Source organism: Gobio gobio, assembly GCF_949357685.1.
Source record: "Gobio gobio genome assembly, chromosome: 11".
NCBI classification, from domain to species: domain Eukaryota; kingdom Metazoa; phylum Chordata; class Actinopteri; order Cypriniformes; family Gobionidae; genus Gobio; species Gobio gobio.
The window spans coordinates 4,613,057-4,633,605 of record NC_137104.1 but is presented as its reverse complement, the minus strand read 5'-3'; the positions used below and the strand labels follow the sequence as shown (position 1 = coordinate 4,633,605).

At 34.8% G+C, this 20,549-nt stretch overlaps 1 protein-coding gene across 1 annotated transcript in view; it reads right to left on the bottom strand.

Moving 5' to 3' along the window:
- Positions 1-5,893: 5,893 nt before the first annotated feature.
- Positions 5,894-20,549, bottom strand: part of eif3hb (eukaryotic translation initiation factor 3, subunit H, b) — a 118,784-nt gene continuing 104,128 nt past the window's right edge. The window contains exons 6-8 of the mRNA XM_079828950.1: positions 17,137-17,257; positions 10,124-10,256; positions 5,894-6,248 (exon numbers count right to left, since the gene is read on the bottom strand). Coding sequence (XP_079685076.1) covers positions 6,151-6,248; positions 10,124-10,256; positions 17,137-17,257 — 352 coding nt within the window. The 3' untranslated portion in view covers positions 5,894-6,150. The remainder of the gene's footprint in view (positions 6,249-10,123; positions 10,257-17,136; positions 17,258-20,549) is intronic.

Sequence of the window (20,549 nt, the reverse complement as noted above, 5' to 3'; positions counted from 1 at the left end):
TAAATATTAATAAAACTAACTTTATATATATAAGTTAGTTTTATTAATATTTAAAATTAGCCTTATTTTTTAGATTTCCTTAAAAAAATATTAGCTATTAGCAATATTATATTTGTATTGTTTTAGTAGTTTAATTGAAATTATATTTTATAAGAAATATTTGATAATTAGATTAATATCATATTAGAATGATTTCTGAAGGATCATGTGACACTGAAGACTTGAGTAATGATGCTGAAAATTCAGCTTTACATCGCAGAAATAAATTATATTTTAAAGTATATTAAAATAGAAAAACATTATTTTAAATTGTAATAATATTTCACAATATTAAGTTTTTTGCTGTATTTTTGAGCAAATAAATGCAGCCTTGATGAGCACTTCTTTCAAAAACATTAACTTTTGACTGGTACAGTACATATACTTATATATATATATATCAAAATTATAAATACATATTAAAATGAACATTTATGGTAGAAGACGTGGAATTTTTGATCCTTTGGTCAGTCATGAGACCCCTGACATATCTTCATCTATTAAAGATGATCATTTCTAGTATTTGATTAACTGTATCTTTTAGCGGTGTCCTTCTTTCCCTCATGACAGGATGTGGTGTTTAATTACGAGGGCACGAGGTCTATAACTGCGATTACTGTCATTCCTCTGCAGAAGGTGCCATGGAAAGGGCATTGAAAACTGGAACTTTTTCTGCATTTTCTTTTTCTTCTTCTTTACGCAGCTGTAATGTGATGGCACGCTCCAACACATTCCTCTTTGAAAGGCCGGGCACGTCGTCAGATGTCAGAAGCTCGTCGCTGCAATTACGACTGAAACTCTTTGCAATCATCCATCAGAGCGGCTGGGGTTCAAGAGTTTTATTGTCATGGTTTATCTGCTTTAATCACCTGAAGTGAAGTGGAAATAAATGTAAAAATACATTCTGTGAAGGCTAATGACTGTAGGGGTGGATGGAGGCGGATGGAGGCGGACGGAGGTGGGCGGGGAAGTCACCAAACCCCAGTGTCGCTCTACAGCTGGGAACATTGGGTTGAGATGGATGTCTGGCTCCAGACTGACAGCGTTATAGCACTGTACTGTAATTACTGTAACGGTTCACGTCCATATTTGGCTAAAAGCACACAATGGCCCAAAAGCACCGACTGTTTTGATCCCCAAAATTGCTCCTTTCCCATTTAATATAATTAGAGTGTGATTTCTGACTGAATCATTTTACGGAAAAGAAAAATCTGTCACGTCTTGCAAAAATACAATTTGTTCCTGTTCATAAAGTCAGAGCGCAGAGGGTTTTTAAAGGAGGGGTCTGATGCCATTTCCTGCATTCTGCCTTATTTACACTGTTAGAGTTGATTCTCATGATAAACATGGACAACATTTAACGAGTTGGACGTATGACGGAGTATTTCTGTGCCAAATACACTCCTTCAGGATTCAAACAAGTTTCAAAAAGTTTTTTTCTTTCTGAATATGGCGCTGTATGACGTCAAAAAGGGCGGGATTTCCTTATATGGGCACTTCTCCTGGATGAGCACACACACACACACACACACACACACACACCAGACCAAGAGCAAGAGCGCGTCCATCATCGAGCTTCGTTCGGGTTATGGGAGCCGTCGACAAGGTCACTAAAGAAGTGTGTGTGTGTGTGTGTGTGAGGGAAAGATCACCTTAACAAATAACCCAGTGTTAAGGGGACAGTGGATGCAGTTTGTGTGTCTGGAGTTCTGTAAGTGTGTGTGTTTGTTCCCGGTCATGAGTGGAAACCGCAGGCGGTGAGTGAAATTGATCAAATGTGTGTGTTTTCGGTGCGTAAGCGCATATAACGTGAACAACACCAACTTATAGTGTGTGTGTGTGTGTGTGTGTGTGTGTGTGTGTGTGTGTGTGTCTTTAGCTCCGCCCACTGCACGCCTCCACGGACTCGGCTGTTTTCAGAAAGAATCGGTTCTTTTATAAATATGATCAAACTAAAGACTCTTGGGAAATATGATTGATTTTAATAATGTGTTAGTAAATGCTGAAATTAAAATTAACTAAGATTATACGATTAATAAATGCTGTAGACGTATTTTTTATTCTTAATTCACTTTAACTAAAGAAACCTTACTGTAAAGTGTTACCGACTTTTCTTTTTTAGTTTTTAATTGCCCTGAAATGGAGCAGAAAAAGTATTAACAGGGTTCCCACTCTTTCATGAACACCAGATTCAAGGACTTTTTAAAGCACCTTTTATTTGAAATCAGGCACAAATACGATAAAGGTGTGTGTGTTACTGCCAATATATCAAATACCTACTGTACCTGTGTGTATCATTAATGCAGTAACGCTAAAAGCATATACTGACAACTAAAATACAATTTTTCAATTTTACAAAATCCAATGAGGAAAGAGGCTGGAGTACAAGAGCGAGCGAGCGAGTTTTAACGAGAGATGCAGTTTGCAGCTCTTAGTCCTGCTTCTAACATTTATTTCACACTAGTTTTAGTTTTCTTTTTATAAATCATTACTTAATTAAAACATCAAAATATAGAGATAATATTGTATACATGAATTTTCCAAACAAAAGTTAATTTTTAGGCATTAAAAATATGCAAAATTATTTATTAGATCACCTGTACATGTACCTTTTTAAAAATCAATTTGAAGGCTTTTAAGATCTGCACATATATTATATTTAACACATAATCGCTGCCGTAATAACGGCCCAATTCAATTCCCAATTGAGCGGTGATGAAATATTGCTCTTGTATATTCTTGACAGCATTTCAGTAATGAAAGTCTAGATCTTTAAAATGCATCCAAATTACAGCAAAGCGCAACCGTACGGTGGCCTGCAGGGGTCAAAGAGGATATAAACAGTGAATTTTGAAGTGATATATTCTTGAAAACTCAAGAGATGTGGATTCAGACGGAAATTAAATGACCACACGTCCTTGGTGTTTGTCTAAAACTGGAGGTCATTCGACGCGGGTGGTGGGAGAAAAACACTGACATTCTGGATTCGGGCGGCAATAAAATCACAGACTAGCCCCTGTCAATGATGAAAACACCTTATGACCCCACGAGAAACAATTACCATCCGAATAGCGCTTTTGACAGTAGATGGCGCTAATGGAACAGCAGAAATATATTGAAATAGCTTCCTCCTATAACGCTGTTTTGTTCTGGCTTTGGCTGCGTATGAAGGCCAATGTTTGTAATAGCACATGCTACTCTAACAAAATGCAGTTCATGCTTAATTCAAGCACTTTCAATGACCTATGTTTGTTTTCAAGTACTTTCTAGGCCTTGAATCCATGTGTCTGAAATTCAAGAACTTTCAAGAAGCGTGGGAACCTGTTAACCGTCAACCCCCTTTTTGAAAATATACATGAAGATGCACTATCCAAACTTAAATGGTTGCAATTTAAGAATGCTCTGGAATATAGACATACGTTTGGTCTCAGTTTAAAGAAGACAGTCAGCAGATTATGGCTCAAGTGGAATAACTTCAAAAAATAAAAGTATAAAAAGATTATGAAAGTTTAAATGTAATGTAAATCAAATGTACTGCACTAAATATTTTATATAAAATATATGTTACAAAATAATTTGTACTCTAAAATTACTATCAAATCAAAGCCAAATGTCTCACCAATTTGTGTTCCAAATTTGAAGTTGATATCACAAAAATTGAAGTTCCCATGAGATTTTGTTTAGGCGCCGTACCACAAATAGCCACCGGGTGTCATCGAAATTCCATGGATTTTTTTTATGCAATCTCCTGTAACAAATGTATATATTTTTGTCCACATATCACAAAACAGTGGGCAAATATAGAACCGTGAGACTCAGACCTTTCCGACGATATGCGTTTTGTCAAGATTAGAAAACGTTTTTATTATAAAGTATTTGAAATAATGTTGTAATATGAAACATGACGCCGCCCACTAGGGGGAGGAGCCGCTAGAAGAATTTAGAGTATCGTTTCTATGGTAAGGCAAAATCCGATTTCAAAACGGTTTTCACAGGATGAATCTTGAGTTCGTAAGCTTTCCAATGATATATAGTTTGTCAACATTAGATCAGGATAAATATAGGATATAATTGTTTCAAATGGGCCCACCGGTGGGCCAGTGACAGTTAACCTCTTAACAAGCGCCCCATTTTTGTGGAATTTTTTGAAAACGATATACCCAAATGAAAATGTCTGCAGCTCTTAAACCCTATGGTCTATATTCATAAACCTGGTCTTATTTTAAACTAGACACTTGAAATATTGCTACCCAAGAGTCATAATAACTCAAAGTAATATGGGAACAGAGTAATATACATGTAAATATACATGTAAGTGACTCACGTTTTTTGTTTTTTGTATTCACTTAGGGAAAAAAATATTATAATTTAATGTTAAGAGCCTGAAAATAACTTAAATATAAAACTGAATGTCTAATCATGTCATGATTCAAATATGAGGATGATTCTCTCAGTAATGTGGCTTCTGTGAGCTTTTATGTCAAGAAAAGTCTAGGCGTCATTTCAAAAAGGCCATTTATTTCAGAACATTTGCTATTGTAAAGAGTAGTTTTTCATTCAAATAAATCTGCAATAAACTGCAATATACTACTAATTATAATGGATAAACAGTTACTGAAAAACTAAAGCAACTATTTACAGAGATTACAAAGTGTAAAAAACTCATTTAGCTGATGGGAAGCGTCAGTGAGAGACAGCGCGCTCCACTGGAGTTGCGCCATGGAGAACGTGCAGCCAGCGCGCAAACTGTATTCACCAAAGCCTACTTACGCAAACTGCGCAAGATAATGCCTTTTGATTGGTTACTAAGTCCATCAATCAAACCTTTGTTGGAAAGGCATTGGCTGGGCACCGAGTGCCTTTATCCAACGAAAACCATGGGCGCAATGATTGACAGCTCACCAAGCCTGTAAGGCACTTCCTCTATATGATGCATCACAGAAGAGTCTCTGATTGAAGGAGAGAGACGGGGGAGGGTTTAAAATACGTGGGAGAAGCCATTCTAGCAGGGGGAGTTTGCCAGACACGGAATAGAATCGATATTTCATTGAAAATGGACATGATTGATCACGCTAACTCAAAACTCTCTTGCAAACAACGGAGGATTTTTAGTTTTTTCCCTATTTTTTCGTTGTTTTGGATTAAAAAGTGGGATGCATTTTGAAGAGTGGACTCTTACACAGAGATGTATGCGGGTGTTTATTGGATTCGTCCGATCTGATCTGAACGACAGGAGATGAAAGATGAGTATCGCTAATATTTTTCTAATGTTTACATGGCTGGTCCTTTAGGGTTTCATTTAACCCTTTCCTCTCTGGTGTATTTATTGCAAAAACAAGTTCAGAACATGAATCTTGAGTGTTTTAGCTTTCAAATGATGCATAGTTTGTGATAGTTGATTGAATATTTTGTATAAAACAAAAGTAAATAAAAGTACACACCCCCCCACTTCCGTCAACCCCCCCGTCCACGAACCGGTGCGGGTTAAGAAGTTAACAGGTTAAATACAGTTTAATAATCCCTTGCAGAAAAATATGTTTATTATTTAAACTTTTATTTAGAAAAAAACGTACAGTACTTTTGACCGGTGCTGTACTGTATTTATTGCATGGATGGATGGAATATATAAACTATATTTTTTCATAAGTTTTTTTTATATATATTAAAAATAAAGATATTTATTCATACAAGCATATCTTTATAGATATTTTTATAATATAGAGAAATTATTAACTCTAAACTTTTTTCTGCAAGTAGACATAAGAACTATATCAAAAAGGCAAGTGTAAAATAGCCACAAGACAAAACTAAAATCCCTAATATCTCTCGCTTCAATGAGAACTTCAAGCCAAAAAACTGGACACGATCCGATTTATTCCCAAATATCCCTTCACACATTACTGACACATTACACACATTACTGTTCAGCGTGTGGTCTGTGCAGATACACACAACATGCTTAAATAAAACCACCTGTCTGATGGGAATTCAAACAACTGTTAAGCTTATACTTGCGTTTTGGTCCGGTAACGTGAACTTAAAAACATCAAACCGATTGACTATATTAAAATGAGCCAGAGGAAAAGCACTGGACTCTTGAGCGTCCTCCGTCTAAACACTCGGCCCTTGAAGAGCTTCAGCCATGAACAGCTTCCCCATGTTCTGAGACGTGAACTCCTTGATGGTCTGGCAGTACGTGTTGATTTGACCTGAAGAGAAGATGGAGGGAAATCACATTTAGAAAGACAAGGCAATTTCACCACAGCAATACAAATACTCAAGACCAAGAACGATAACTAAAGATAACTATATTAGTGTCCACACCAGTGGATGATATCGCTCTGTGCTTGTCTGTCACTTTAAATGCTCGAGCTCATTACAGCAGGAAGGATTCTGATTGGCTGACAGTGTTTTTATCATCAATCAGCTGAATAAAATCGTTCTGATTCCAACGATATCTTTATCGTTCTTGATGTGAGCGATAACATTAACTTAATGCCATCATGTCTCTTTTGATCTTGGTGGTAAATGTTACAGCTGGGATACAGTTTTATTATTTGTATTAAATATTATATTTAATATGTATCATATTTATAAACAATATATATATATATATATATATATATATATATATATATATATATATATATATATATATATATATATATATACATACAATGCATATCATATTATTATTACATATACAATGATAATAAATGAATAAATAAATACAATTAAATATTTTAAGTTAAGTTAAAGTACATATTTTAAGTATTATATGCTCAAAATGATTTATATATTAATGTATTGGTATATTATTTTTCTTACCTGGTATATTATTAGTGTTATTAAATATATATTCAAAATTACTAATTCATATTTAAAAAAATATTATCATTATATCTGCATATACTATACAATAATAATAAGTGAATTAAATATAATCTAAATATAATAATTTATTTTATTTAAATATTACATCATTTTGAAGTATTTTTTAATATCACATTATATTGAATAATATTACTTTTTAATTATTTAATAATAATCATTATGTATGTATTATTTAATACTGAATTGCTAAATGTGATTGGCTGTTGAAGTGCACAATGGTGGGCGTTACCTAAACTTCTCACTAGCTATGTTTCCATCCAAAGTGTGCAAATTTAGCTTTTGTGCAAAATAAAACCTCTGCGCATCCCATGTGTTCAAAAGAACAAAATTGTCACTTCCTGGGAAACTGATTCATGCGTGTCAGAGCTAACATTTGAGATGCTGCGATGCCATTGGTCCATTGGTTATCCAATCACATCCTCTGCTGAGGCGAAGTCACGTGAGGCTTTTGTTGCTAATCGAGGCGTTTATTCAGTAAATGTGTTTCCATCGTAGATTATGTGCATGTCTTCTTATCGGATAAAAAAAGTTATCCACCTCAATTGAGCGCATTTTTATCATTTATGCACATCTTTGTGTTTCCATTCAGCTACTAAAAAAATCAAAGATGGCAAAGAACAGCAGGACTCTGGAGTTACATAAAGTCCAGCCGTTCAGGATACAAGATGACATGACACACACATCACCCGATCTGTAATATACTGCCTCCACAACAACTTACAAACAATTGCTCTAAATCAATCTCTGGCAAGGCCTCTGTAATGTGCCTCATAAATTACACCTCCTTCCCTCCATCTCAACTCCACAGGACAGAAAAGAGGAACCAGTCCAAATCTTCTCAGATCCAAATGAGATGAAAGGAGGAGGAGATGGTTAACACTGTGTTGGGAGAGATTTGGCTTCAGACACTAATCAGCCACTTTAAAGGGTTAGTTCACCCAAAAATGAAAATTCTGTCATTAATTACTCACCCTCATGTAGTTGGACACCCGTCAGACCTCCGTTCATCTTCAGAACACAAATGAAGATATTTTAGTGTAAATCTGATGCTGAGAAAGGCTTCAGATAGGCCTCCATTGGCATTCAGTACATTTACACTCTCAAGACCCATAAAAGGCACTAAAAACGTTGTTACAAAGTCCATCTCACCACAGTGACTCTACAATAATTTTACGATGCGACGACAATAGTTTTTGTGCGCAAAAAAATCAAAATAACACCTTTATCCAACTTGTTCTTGTCTTCCGTGTGTGCCTCCACGACGCATACATAAAAAACGACGTCTTTAGTGTCTTTTAAGGGTCTTGAGAGTGAACCGTGCCAATGGAGGCCTTTCAGAGCCATCAGATTTACACTAAAATATCTTCATTTGTGTCTGAAGATGAACGGACGACATGAGGGTCAGTCATTAATGACAGAATTTTAATTTTTGGGTGAACTAACCCTTGATTGCACTTTGTGCATTGGAAGCACTCAAATGTCTGTTTTGTAAAGCTACCTCTATATACCAGGAAGTAATTTATTCATTTTTTCAGAAGTTGTAGCATATTCCTTTTGTAAAACTACAGAACTTGTTTGACTCAATGTTTTGTAAATGTGAGCCGTGTGTTTATTAAGGTCTTCAATAAAACGTGAGAACTTGATGAGAATTTAAGATGAGAACTTAAATATTCCCAGCACCTTCTGTGATGTAATGCTTTTATTCTCTTTTTCATCAAACCACAGTTTTTGCAAATCGCATAAATATCCCACATTTTCCATCGCATTTTTACGAGAACGTGCCGCATAATCAAGGATTTTTGCCCGCAACAATCACAAAAAAGCCGCATTTTTCTGGAAGGACTGGTATGCAGTGTTGGGGGAAACGCATTACAAGTAACTTGAGTTACATAATAATATTACTTTTTCCAAGTAACTAGTAAAGTAACGCATTACTTTTCAAATTTACAACAAAATATCTGAGTTACTTTTTCACATTAATTTGACTGACAGCTCTCCTGCCCCCATGTTGAGAAAAATAAGTGCAGAGGCGTGTGTGTGTGTGTGTGTGTGTGTGTGAACATGAGGGTTATTGTAGTTCTAGACTAAATATGAGCATTTATTCATCTCACTTGCACAATAAAGATTCTGTTCTCCTCAAAATGAATAAAATCAGTCAAATGCAAAATCAGAGTACTATGCAAACCTCCAATAAATAAATGTTAAAAAAAAAAAATATTTTTATGCATTTACCTTTATATTTAATTGACCAATGTCTTGCTGCTGACCTTTGATAATGAAAATTACTAGATTTTTTGTTTTTATTGGTAAAACTTTTTTCTCATGCATCCCATTCTTCCATTATCCAGAGCTGCGCCCTCTACTGTTCATGCGGGAATTCGCATTTTTACCTTATTTTTACCTCAGGCTTATTATTTCAATTTTGGTATGAAGAGGTCTTTATCATTGCACAAAAATATAACTTTTTTGTTATAAACAAAAACAAGCCCAGCCCAGGTGAGAAAAAGTAACGCAAAAGTAACGTAACGCATTACTTTTCTTAAAAAGTAACTAAGTAACTCAAATAGTTACTTTTTAAGGGAGTAACGCAAAAGTAACGTAACGCATTACTTTTCTTAAAAAGTAACTAAGTAACTCAAATAGTTACTTTTTAAGGGAGTAACGCAAAAGTAACGTAACGCATTACTTTTCTTAAAAAGTAACTAAGTAACTCAAATAGTTACTTTTTAAGGGAGTAACGCAAAAGTAACGTAACGCATTACTTTTCTTAAAAAGTAACTAAGTAACTCAATTAGTTACTTTTTAAGGGAGTAACACAAAAGTAACGTAACGCATTACTTTTCTTAAAAAGTAACCAAGTAACTCAAATAGTTACTTTTTAAGGGAGTAACGCAAAAGTAACGTAACGCATTACTTTTCTTAAAAAGTAACTAAGTAACTCAATTAGTTACTTTTTAAGGGAGTAACGTAACGCATTACTTTTCTTAAAAAGTAACTCAATTAGTTACTTTTTATGGGAGTAACGCAAAAGTAACGTAACGCATTACTTTTCTTAAAAAGTAACTCAATTAGTTACTTTTTAAGGGAGTAACGCAATATTGTAATGCATTACTTTTCAAAGTAACTTTCCCCAACACTGTTGGTATGTATGCTAATGTGAGTGAAAGTGTCAGCAGGAGGGATGGCGTACTGGCGATGAGCAGCGTGTCCATGCGTGGAGGCGGCTGTGGAGGCTTGAACATCTTGCTCAGGTCTTCCTCAGGAAGCGGTGGCTCTCCTCGGCTCTGTCTCTGCGTGTTCTCCTGCTGCCGTCTCTGAACATACTACAGGGAGGAAGAGAGCACACGGTTACTCTGACCTTTCACCTCCAGCTTCTGAGATGGCCGTGCCAGAGAAGACTGATGCTGGGTTTAACAGCAGCCGAGCAGTGGGAATGAGATTTGAGTCAAGCAATGAGTAAATAAAGAGAGAATGTCTGTGTCATACGGTATCAGAGGAGTTTGGGAGGTCACATGTACTTCAATCAATCATGAAGTCCAGCAAGGCCATTACAGTCTCATACAGACCTTGATACACAGACACTCAATAAATCTCAGATCCCACACACTCTCGCTTCAACGGGACAATCTGCAGTCACACAAGTCAAGACATTATATTGAAATAACTAAGAAAACATATTCATCTGCATAGATACTATTTTAAGGACCATTAAAAAGTTTTGTTTGTTTATTTTGTTCATTAAATTCAGCTTGTGTACTTTACCAAGTTACAACTCAAATACAAGTTTGGGTCAGACAGATTATTATTATTTTTTATTTAAATAAATTCATACTTTTATTCAGCAAAGACTCGTTAAATTGATCAAAAGTAACAGTAAAGGCATTATATAATGTTACAAAATATTATATATCAAATAAATGCTGTTCTTTTGACTTTTCGACTCAAAGAGCCCTGAAAAAATCTGTTGAAATTATTATTATTATTATTATTAATTAAAAAAATATTAAATTGAACAAAAGTAACAGTAAAGACATTTATAATGTTACAAAATATTATATTTCAAATAAATGCTGTTCTTTTGACCTTTCGACTCAAAGAGCCTTGAGAAAAATCAGTTGATATTATTATTATTATTATTATTATGAATTCAAAAAATATTAAATTGATCAAAAGTGACAGTAAAGACATTTATAATGTTAAAAAAATATTATATATTTCAAATAAATGCTGTTCTTTTGACCTCAAAGAGCCCTGAAAAAAAATCTGTTAAAAGTCAATAAATCATATTTAAATAACTAAGAAACCATATTAATTTGCATAGAGAATATAGAAACTAATAAAAAAGTTGTTTATTTTTTAAATAAAAATCAGCTTATGCACTTTACAAAATTACAACTTATTTGGGTCAGACAGATTATAATTTTTTTATTTAAATAAATTAATACGTTTAAAAATCAGTTGATAATAATAAGAATGAATGTTAATAAACATATAAAGTAAATATATTATTTATATAGATAATAAATGTCTTCACCAAATGAGCAGATTAGAAATGATGAATTATTCATTTGTAAATATATTTTTTTATTTTTTTATTTTTTTTAAATTATAAAATGAATTTACGTTGTATTTATTTAATCATTTGTATTCATTCGTTGGGGTGAATGGAAATGTGTTTAATGTCACAATGCAAAAAAAAAAAAAACTAGATTTTGTCATGCAAAAATATAACTTCCTATTTGTGTACCTTCTTTTGAGGTAAAATACTGTCTATACTGTGCATTACCTAATTTGATTTAAGAGTAAAAAAGCCTCTAAAGTGCAACCCTGAGTTTGGGAAACAGAGCTTTGATTACAGCCTCAGAAATAATTCCTGGCTTTGGAGTCGCACGGTTTCATCAATTACGACTGTGATATAATTATATCTTCCAGAGCATCACATCAAGAGTGAAACATCAAGCCCCATCGGCGTAAGCCCCTTATTGTGATCTGTGTGGTGACAGCCTGTTTTCCCACCAGCTAGCAAAGCTACCATTAACAGTAACTAGCGTTTACATGCTTATGACAGCTCTCATCCAACCAGATCATCAAAGTGTGTCAGCGTCACAGCTCACTCCCATCCCTCGGTTCCTTTAGTCAGCCAGGTGAAAATCTGATCACTTAAAGGCAGGGATATTATCGTTAAAGTCGCCCTGTGCTGAAAATCAAGTGTTTAATGTTGTTTATATGTCTTTGTGGTGTTTTTAATATGCTTTAACCCGGGTCTTCTGGGGTTTTCTGACCCCAAAGGACGTTTGCTCAAATAAAAATACAAAAGTTCCCTTTGTCCAAATGGCATGAGACTTTGTACGGTTGTCAACACTCTCTAGATCTACAAATAAAACATTTAATTGGATTAATATCTGTTTTTAAGTTAAAAAAAAGTCACATTCAGGGTCTCTAGAGACCCCGCTTAGAAAATGGACAAAATTCATCCTCAAAAACAGAAACAACACAGAACACACATACAGAAATGAAGTGGCACACTTCCAACAATGCATAAAACATCCACAATGCAAAATGATCATGCTCACACACACACACACACACACACACACACACACACACACACACACACACACACACACACACACACACACACACACACACACACACACACACACACGAATACATTTGTTATTGCTGTTCAGTTCATTGCATTTTGATGTTCATGATGTGTATTTTTTACTCAATATGTAACATAACTGTTCATTTCTGTTCATTTTCGTTCTGTTACAGTTAGTAACTGAACTGAAGTGTAGATTAAATGTGTAGAATTATAAGAAAATCAGATGTTTGAAATAAATGATCAACTCTAAAGACTACAACTTTTCTCTTGTTCAGGTTTGATTCTAATCATAATGTAACATCATTGAAAAAAAGTTTTTTCAGTACAAAAAAATGCTAAACTTTGACAAAATTAATAAATTTTAATTGTTATAATTGTGATTTCATAACATTTAGATATGAATCAAACTGAGAAAAGATGTCTTTCAGTCAGTCAAATAGCACTTTTCTTTTTTTACTGTATTTTCCAAAAAATCTTACACTAAACCATGTCAAATATCCATGTTATCCCCACGAATAAAAGTTAGAAATTTGGGTCTTTTATAAAGTGAATTTCACATAAAAAACAGATTTTGTGTGAAAATCCCCCCAAAAAATGTTTTTTAATTTATTTATATAAATGAAAAAATAATTATAAATACTCCAAAAACTGCACAGATGTTGAGTAAAAACATTAATAAACAGAGTAAAATTACATTTGTTCTAAAAAAAAACAAAACAATTGTTTTGTTACAAAATTACATTTTGTTGCCTGGGGTCTGTGGAGACCCCAAAGACCCTGAATGTAATTCCTAAATGAAGAATGTACAAGGGTCTCTGACATATACAAACTACCTTGTGACCAATCACGTCAACATGTGGGCGGGGCTTTAGCATATCATTAACTTTTCTCTGAAGCCTCAACAGAAGCCAAGATATACGATTTATGATGAACTATATGCCTTTCTCCACTGACGTTTGGAGTTGTTCAAAGCGTTTCTAAGGATGCTGACGGATACTGAAGTCAGAGTGAGATGGCGAACGGGAACATGGTTTGTGTAACATTAGCAACACATTATTAGCGGTTTGATAATGTAGTCAAGCAAAAGGATAATCATATGAATTACCGTTATGTGTCCGAGGTCAATTTGGCCGGTGGGGGCGGGGCTAATTTGCATATTCATGAATCCGCGTTTACTAAATGAATCAAGGGTGTCGAGTTACATTCAAGCTATTTTAAGACACAAAGAATTTTTTGTAATTTTGGGGATCAAAGATGAGTTTTAAGGGATACAATTATTGACTATAGGGGGACTTGAACTAAAACTAAAAAATAAAGCTTTAAAAATTAAGTCATTTACTCACTCTGGTGTTATTCTAACGCCGTATGCCCTTTTTTGGACCACAAAAGAATCATTTGTACAAATATTCGCTCACGCTCGTCCATATAATGGCAGTGAATAGCGACCAGCTTTAGTATATTCCAAGTGCTCTGGAGCTTCACAACAGGGTTTGGTGAAAAACAAACCGGAAATTGATTGATTAAAAATATGACGTACATCTCTGTTGAGTTTGTCGCAAGTTATCACGTTTAAACTCAGTATGTACAATGGCGTAATGTAGAAACAACATAAAGACAGTATATTTTAAACATTTGATTAATGGCATCTTTTTATGAATGAAGGTCACTGATACCAATATTGATGCTGATTGATTTTTCCCCCCTCATTTTCAGCCATTCAGCATTATTGTATAACTGGAGGCTATCAATTTGAACATTTATTAGGCTTTAAAAAATATAACTTTTAATTTAAGTGAACATAAAATACTCAACTCATAAACCCATTTTAATAAATGTCACATTTCCCCAGCCTTCAATATATCAGGGTTCAATTTTATCCTTCAGCCCATGTCAGACCTCTTCAGATTTTTACTGCACAAAAAGTTCTTGTTTTCATAGTTTTTGACCCATGTAACCTTGCTCTTTTCAGATTTTCAGGTGGGTCTAACAGGTAGGTTTATATAGAGAAATTGAATAAAGTTATCAAACAGTCTTCACTGCATAAATTATCAATTAAATATAGATTAATCTTTATTAAAGCTACAAAAAGTTATTCAGTCAAGTTCTTTGATTAACTTTAATGCATTAATGACAGGTTTATTAGGCTGCTGTCACTTTAAGAGCTGACATGACACGGATCCTATTGTCACACACAACTTAATGTACATTTGAGACTTAATTTAACTGTGTGTGTGTGTGTGTGTTGTTTATTTCATGGTGCCGCAAAATACATTGTCTACCGCAATTTCATTATTTGGATGATTGCAATGTAGTCAAGATGAAGGTGTAACTCTAGCTGTAAAATGGTACAAAACAGAGCTCCGGCGCGCTCGCATCATTATTCCTCGTGTCTGATTTACATGTTTCGCGGTTGAGCGGCATAACCCTGATTAATCCATGATCGATAGGTTTTATCGATTAAATGTATTATCCACAATTAATCGATCATCGATTAATCATTAACATCCCAAGTGCAGACACAGTACATTCACGTTGTTTCCACACACATTCAGGAAGGATAATGTTTGATTTGTCATATGCATGTTGTTGTGATTAGTAATCGTAGGTTTATGCAGTCCGGTGTTCGGTATCGCAGCTTGACTCGTCTAAAATTAAAACAAATCTCGTTGTTGATCTGTACACACTGTGAATGCTGTAACATTTTTTATGTAATGTTTTTTTCATGGGTGCTTAGGTATAAATGTATTATATAATATAATTATATGGTTATTTGGTGTAATTTTGGAGTCTCCAATGATCCTTAAAGCTTGCAGAAAATACAGTTTAGTGAGAATCACCTTCAATCTGATTGTTTACTTTGGATATTGCAAATTATGACAAAATGAATGTGTTTAATGAGATAAATGGTGTATGCTTAATTTGACGATATGTGTGCGATTTATCGCAATTAAAAACTGTAATCTATTGATAGGCCAACTTAAAACACATACAATTGACAAAGTTAACTGAAGACGCAAGTGAAAGTGATCTGTCGTCTTCAGGGCATGACGTGGATCGGCTCGCTGTGTCACAGAAAACAGCTCATGATGTTTTCCATATTGATGTTATTGAATGGTGTAAAATCACTTGAATGTTCAAACTGGCACGCCTTTAAACATGCAATTGACAAACTTTTGTGAGGACGCTGTCTGCGTCTGTTGACTTTGTGTAGCTTCTGGGGATGCAACAATACAGTTAGTCCACGGTCCAATACATATCTCGGTTTTTAACCACGGTTTTCGGTTCGGTTCGGTTCTGATGGCTTGTCACATACATTTTTTGTTATTCTATTCTTAGGTGACAGGAACAGCAAGAGGTTAAAGAGAAAAAATACTTTTTTTTTTTTATTGCAATACTCTTTCTTTATTTTACTTAAAATAACTGAAAAACCTTACTTAAACTTAAAACTTTACTTAAAAAAACCCTTGTACACATTCCTAGTGTATTGGATAATATAAAATAAATATATATAAAGATTTACACTGGCAGCTCAGAGCTGTACAGCAGCATTTAAGTATGAAATTGAATGAATAAATGTAAAAATAAAACACTACATAGACTTCACTATAAAATATACATTGATTCTTATTAAAGCTACTGTATTAGTTTTTCAGTCAAGAGCAGTGAGTGATTTTCTCTTTGTCTTTTGTTGTTGTATTAACATTAAAGGGATATTTCACTCAAAAATTAAAATTCTGTCATCGAGAAATGAATACAGGTTTGAAACAATATTAGAGTGAGTAAATAATGACATCGTTTTAGAGGTGAACTGTCCCTTTAAGGACAGCGTGTTCACTATAGGCTGCGCTGCTGTCAATTTAAGACCTGCGTGCATCTAATATACAGACACACGCGATTTTACTTTCACTTTAGACATAACCGACTGTGTTTATGTTAACCTTGTGTGTATTTGACAGTATTAGCGCAGTAAGACTCCAGTAATCACGTGTTTGACAGGCGTTTAGTGCGCGCGCTCTGAAAAGCGCATGTTAAAACCGCACACGCAAATGAAACCGGCAAGGCTGTAAAACGCATGCAAATAATGAACTTTGGTGATTGTGAATAACTCTAGTGTTCCGTGAGTATAACTCTACTCCTAACGTGTCATGTGAATGTATGTTGTGTTGTTCAGTATTGGGATGGAGGCAAATGATAGAATTTGTAGAAAAATAATTAATTAAATGCGAAACCGAAAAAAACGCAATTCACAAGCGCGTATTGAACCGTGAATGCCGTACCGAACGGTTCAATATTATATTGAGAATTGTGGCATCCCTAGTAGCTTCCATGCCACATCAAAACCATGCTTTAATAGGTTTCATCAGCCCAGTCTGTGGCATGCGACCATATTAATGTCTGCGTTTAGCCTCATGTCCGACGACGTAATTCTATGAATATGAAGATCGTGTTTTTTACATTCCCTTTCTGACATCCAAAGGCACAACGAGACATTGTTTTTCTCTTACTCTGTGTTATTCTGCTCACACACAAATGGTCTCCAGCACACTTTTCTCAGCGGTGGATCTGTAAGTGAAAGGCCGTGTTTGCTGGATCACCTGATGTTTCTGCTGCTGCTGCTTGCTGAGACTGCGGCAGTGGTTGTTGTACTTGATGATGTCCTGACTCATGTCATCCACGCGGTCCATCAGCATCTGCAGACTCTTCTCCAGATGAGAACTGTAGAGGAACAACACGGTGAGGAACGGAAATCATCACTTTTCATGTGACTGCTTGTTACTTAGTGAACAGAAGAGTTTCTTGCACATTTTCTTCATTACAAATACACTACCACTCAAATTTTTTTAAATTATGTTGAAAGTTTATTTATTTTTACGGTTGCATTTATTTTATTAAAATACACCATCAAAAAAACGTGTATATATCATATTTTCTATGCATTTCATTTATTTATTCTTATATATGTGTGTGTGTGTGTGTGTGTGTGTGTGTGTGTGTGTGTGTGTGTGTGTGTGTGTGTGTGTGTGTGTTTTTAAGCAGCGTGTTTTGAGATATATATATATATATATATATATATATATATATATATATATATATATATATATATATATATATATATATATATATATATATATATATTTATATTTATATTTATATTTATATTTATATTTATATATATATATATATATATATATATATACACACACACACAATGAATTTATAATTTTCCCCCTTGTTTTAACCCATTAACTGTCACCGTCCCGCCTGGCGCTCTTTTTTTTAATCGCCTTTTTTTCGTATCATATATCTTTAGTAATTATCATAAATTAGGTATCATTCAAAAGCTTGCAAACTCAAAATTCATCCTGTGAAAACCGTTTTGAAATCGGACGTTGCATTACCATGGAAACAGTACACTAAATTCTTCTAGCGGGCTGCTCCCCTTGTGGGCGGTGTCATGTTTCATATTACAACATTTATTTTAACTACTTTATTATAAAAGTCTTTTCTAATCTTGACAAAACACATATCGTCGGAAAGGTCTGAGTCTCAAGGTTCCATATCTGGTAACTGTTTTGTGATATTTGGACAGAAATTTTGTAATTTGTTACAGGAAAATGCATTAAAAAAATCTATGGAATATGTCACCCAGTGGCTATTTTTGGTATTACGCCTAAACAAAATTAATTTTTGTGATATCAACTTCAAATTTGGAACATAACTTGGTTAGACATTTGGCTTTGATTTTTATAGTAATTTTATAGTAAAATGTTTTTTGTAAAATATATATTTAATATAAAATAAAAAATATTTAGGACAGTAATTTTAATTTACAGTAAATTTAAACTTCCATAACCTTTTCATACTTTTATCTTTTGAATTGCTTTCACTTCAGCAATAATCTGCAGAGTGTCTTCTTTAAAACAAGACCAAACTTAATATTCCTGAATTACAGTATTCTTGAATTACAGCGATTTAAGTTTGGATAGTGCATTTTCACATCTATTCTCAAAAACGTGTATATATCATATTTTCTATGCATTTCATTTATTTATTCTTATATGTATGTGTGTGTGTGTGTGTGTGTGTGTGTGTGTGTGTGTGTGTGTGTGTGTGTGTGTGTGTGTGTGTGTGTGTGTGTGTGTGTGTGTGTGTGTGTGTGTGTGTGTGTGTGTGGTTAAGCACAGAACTCACTAAATTTGGTTTGGAAAAATGAAGAAGATAAAAGTCTTTAAATCTTATACAATTTTGCTAAAATATAATTTCTTTTGAATAATATTTCACCTGAAAACGAGACCGATACTGAAATTAACACTGATTAAGAAAATGAATAATTTGCTGTGAATTCCTTCTATTTAATTTCTATGGTAATAAAAGTTTTTTCAGCGTTCATTTAATATTGTTTATTCGCTCATAGCACATTGTTATTGAAAAGTCAGCACTCTCAAATTCACTAATAAATGATCAGAAATGTAAAACTCCAAGATCTGGAAATCTTATGGGAACGTCACATGATCAAAGCACATCTTAACCATCAACAGAGTAACACGGAATGTAAAAAAAGATGATAGCATGGATTCCTCATTAATAATTAATCTGATTCCGTATACATCAAACACATTTGCATGCATCATGTGATATGCAAAACAGGTCCCACTGTAACTGTAGTAGAATGAGATCCATATTTTATAACAGGACAGCGGCCCATAGGAGCAAGGATGGGGAAAATGTCTTCAAAAGCGGTTTATCTGTTCTCGGTAAACCCCATTAACAGCGAATTAGCCTCGCCAGCACGTTCCATTAATCTTGTAGAAAAACGCTGGACGCATGTGAGGAAGTGAGATCCCGCGGGTGTGGACAAACCAGGAGCAGCTCTCCATCATGCATGAACATGCACGCGCGCACACACACACACACACACACACACACACACACACACACACACACACACACACACGCTGATGTTAAAGGGTTAGTTCACCCAAAAATGAAAATTCTGTCATTAATTACTCACCCTCATGTCGTCCGACACCCGTCAGACCTCCGTTCATCTTCAGAACACAAATGAAGATATTTTAGTGTAAATCTGATGGCTCTGAAAGGCCTCCATTGGCTCAATAGCATTCAGTACATTTACACTCCCAAGACCCATAAAAGGCACTTAAAACTTTGTTACAAAGTCCATCTCACCACAGTGACTCTACAATCATTTTACGAAGCGACGACAATAGTTTTTGTGCGCAAAAAAAAAATCAAAATAACACCTTTATCCAACTTGTTCTTGTCTTGCGTGTGTGCCTCCACGACGCATGCGCGAGAATATGACGCAGATCCGGCGTTCAGGAATCCATGAAATACACACTTTAGCCCCATTTTGAGAACTACGCCGAGACCTAAAGCAGATCAATGTAGAATTCAACAGCTTAGACACGCGCGTCTTCCTCTGATTATAAACAAATCGCTTCTGGGTCATGTGTCCGAACGCCGGATCTGCGTCATATTCTCGCGCATGCGTCGTGGAGGCATACACGGACGACAAGAACAAGTTGGATAAAGGTGTTATTTAGATTTTTTTCTGCACAAAAACTATTGTCGTCGCATCGTAAAATGATTGTAGAGTCACTGTGGTGAGATGGACTTTGTAACGACGTTTTTAGTGCCTTTTATGGGTCTTGGGAGTGTAAATGTACTGAATGCCAATGGAGGCCTATCTGAAGCCTTTCTCAGCTTCAGCTTTACACTAAAATATCTTCATTTGTGTTCCGAAAATGAACGGAGGTCTGACGGGTGTCGAACGACATGAGGGTGAGGAATTAATGACAGAATTTTCATTTTTGGGTGAACTAACCCTTTAACACTGGTAAGGTCCGTGTGGAACAACACTACTGGAAAAATACAGATTAAACCAGCTTCGTCTTGGGAAACACGGATTGTCCAACTAGTCTAAGTTGGTCATTAGCCAGTCCGAGCTAGTTGACCAGCCTGTGGTTGAGCGAGTAGATCTTGGATC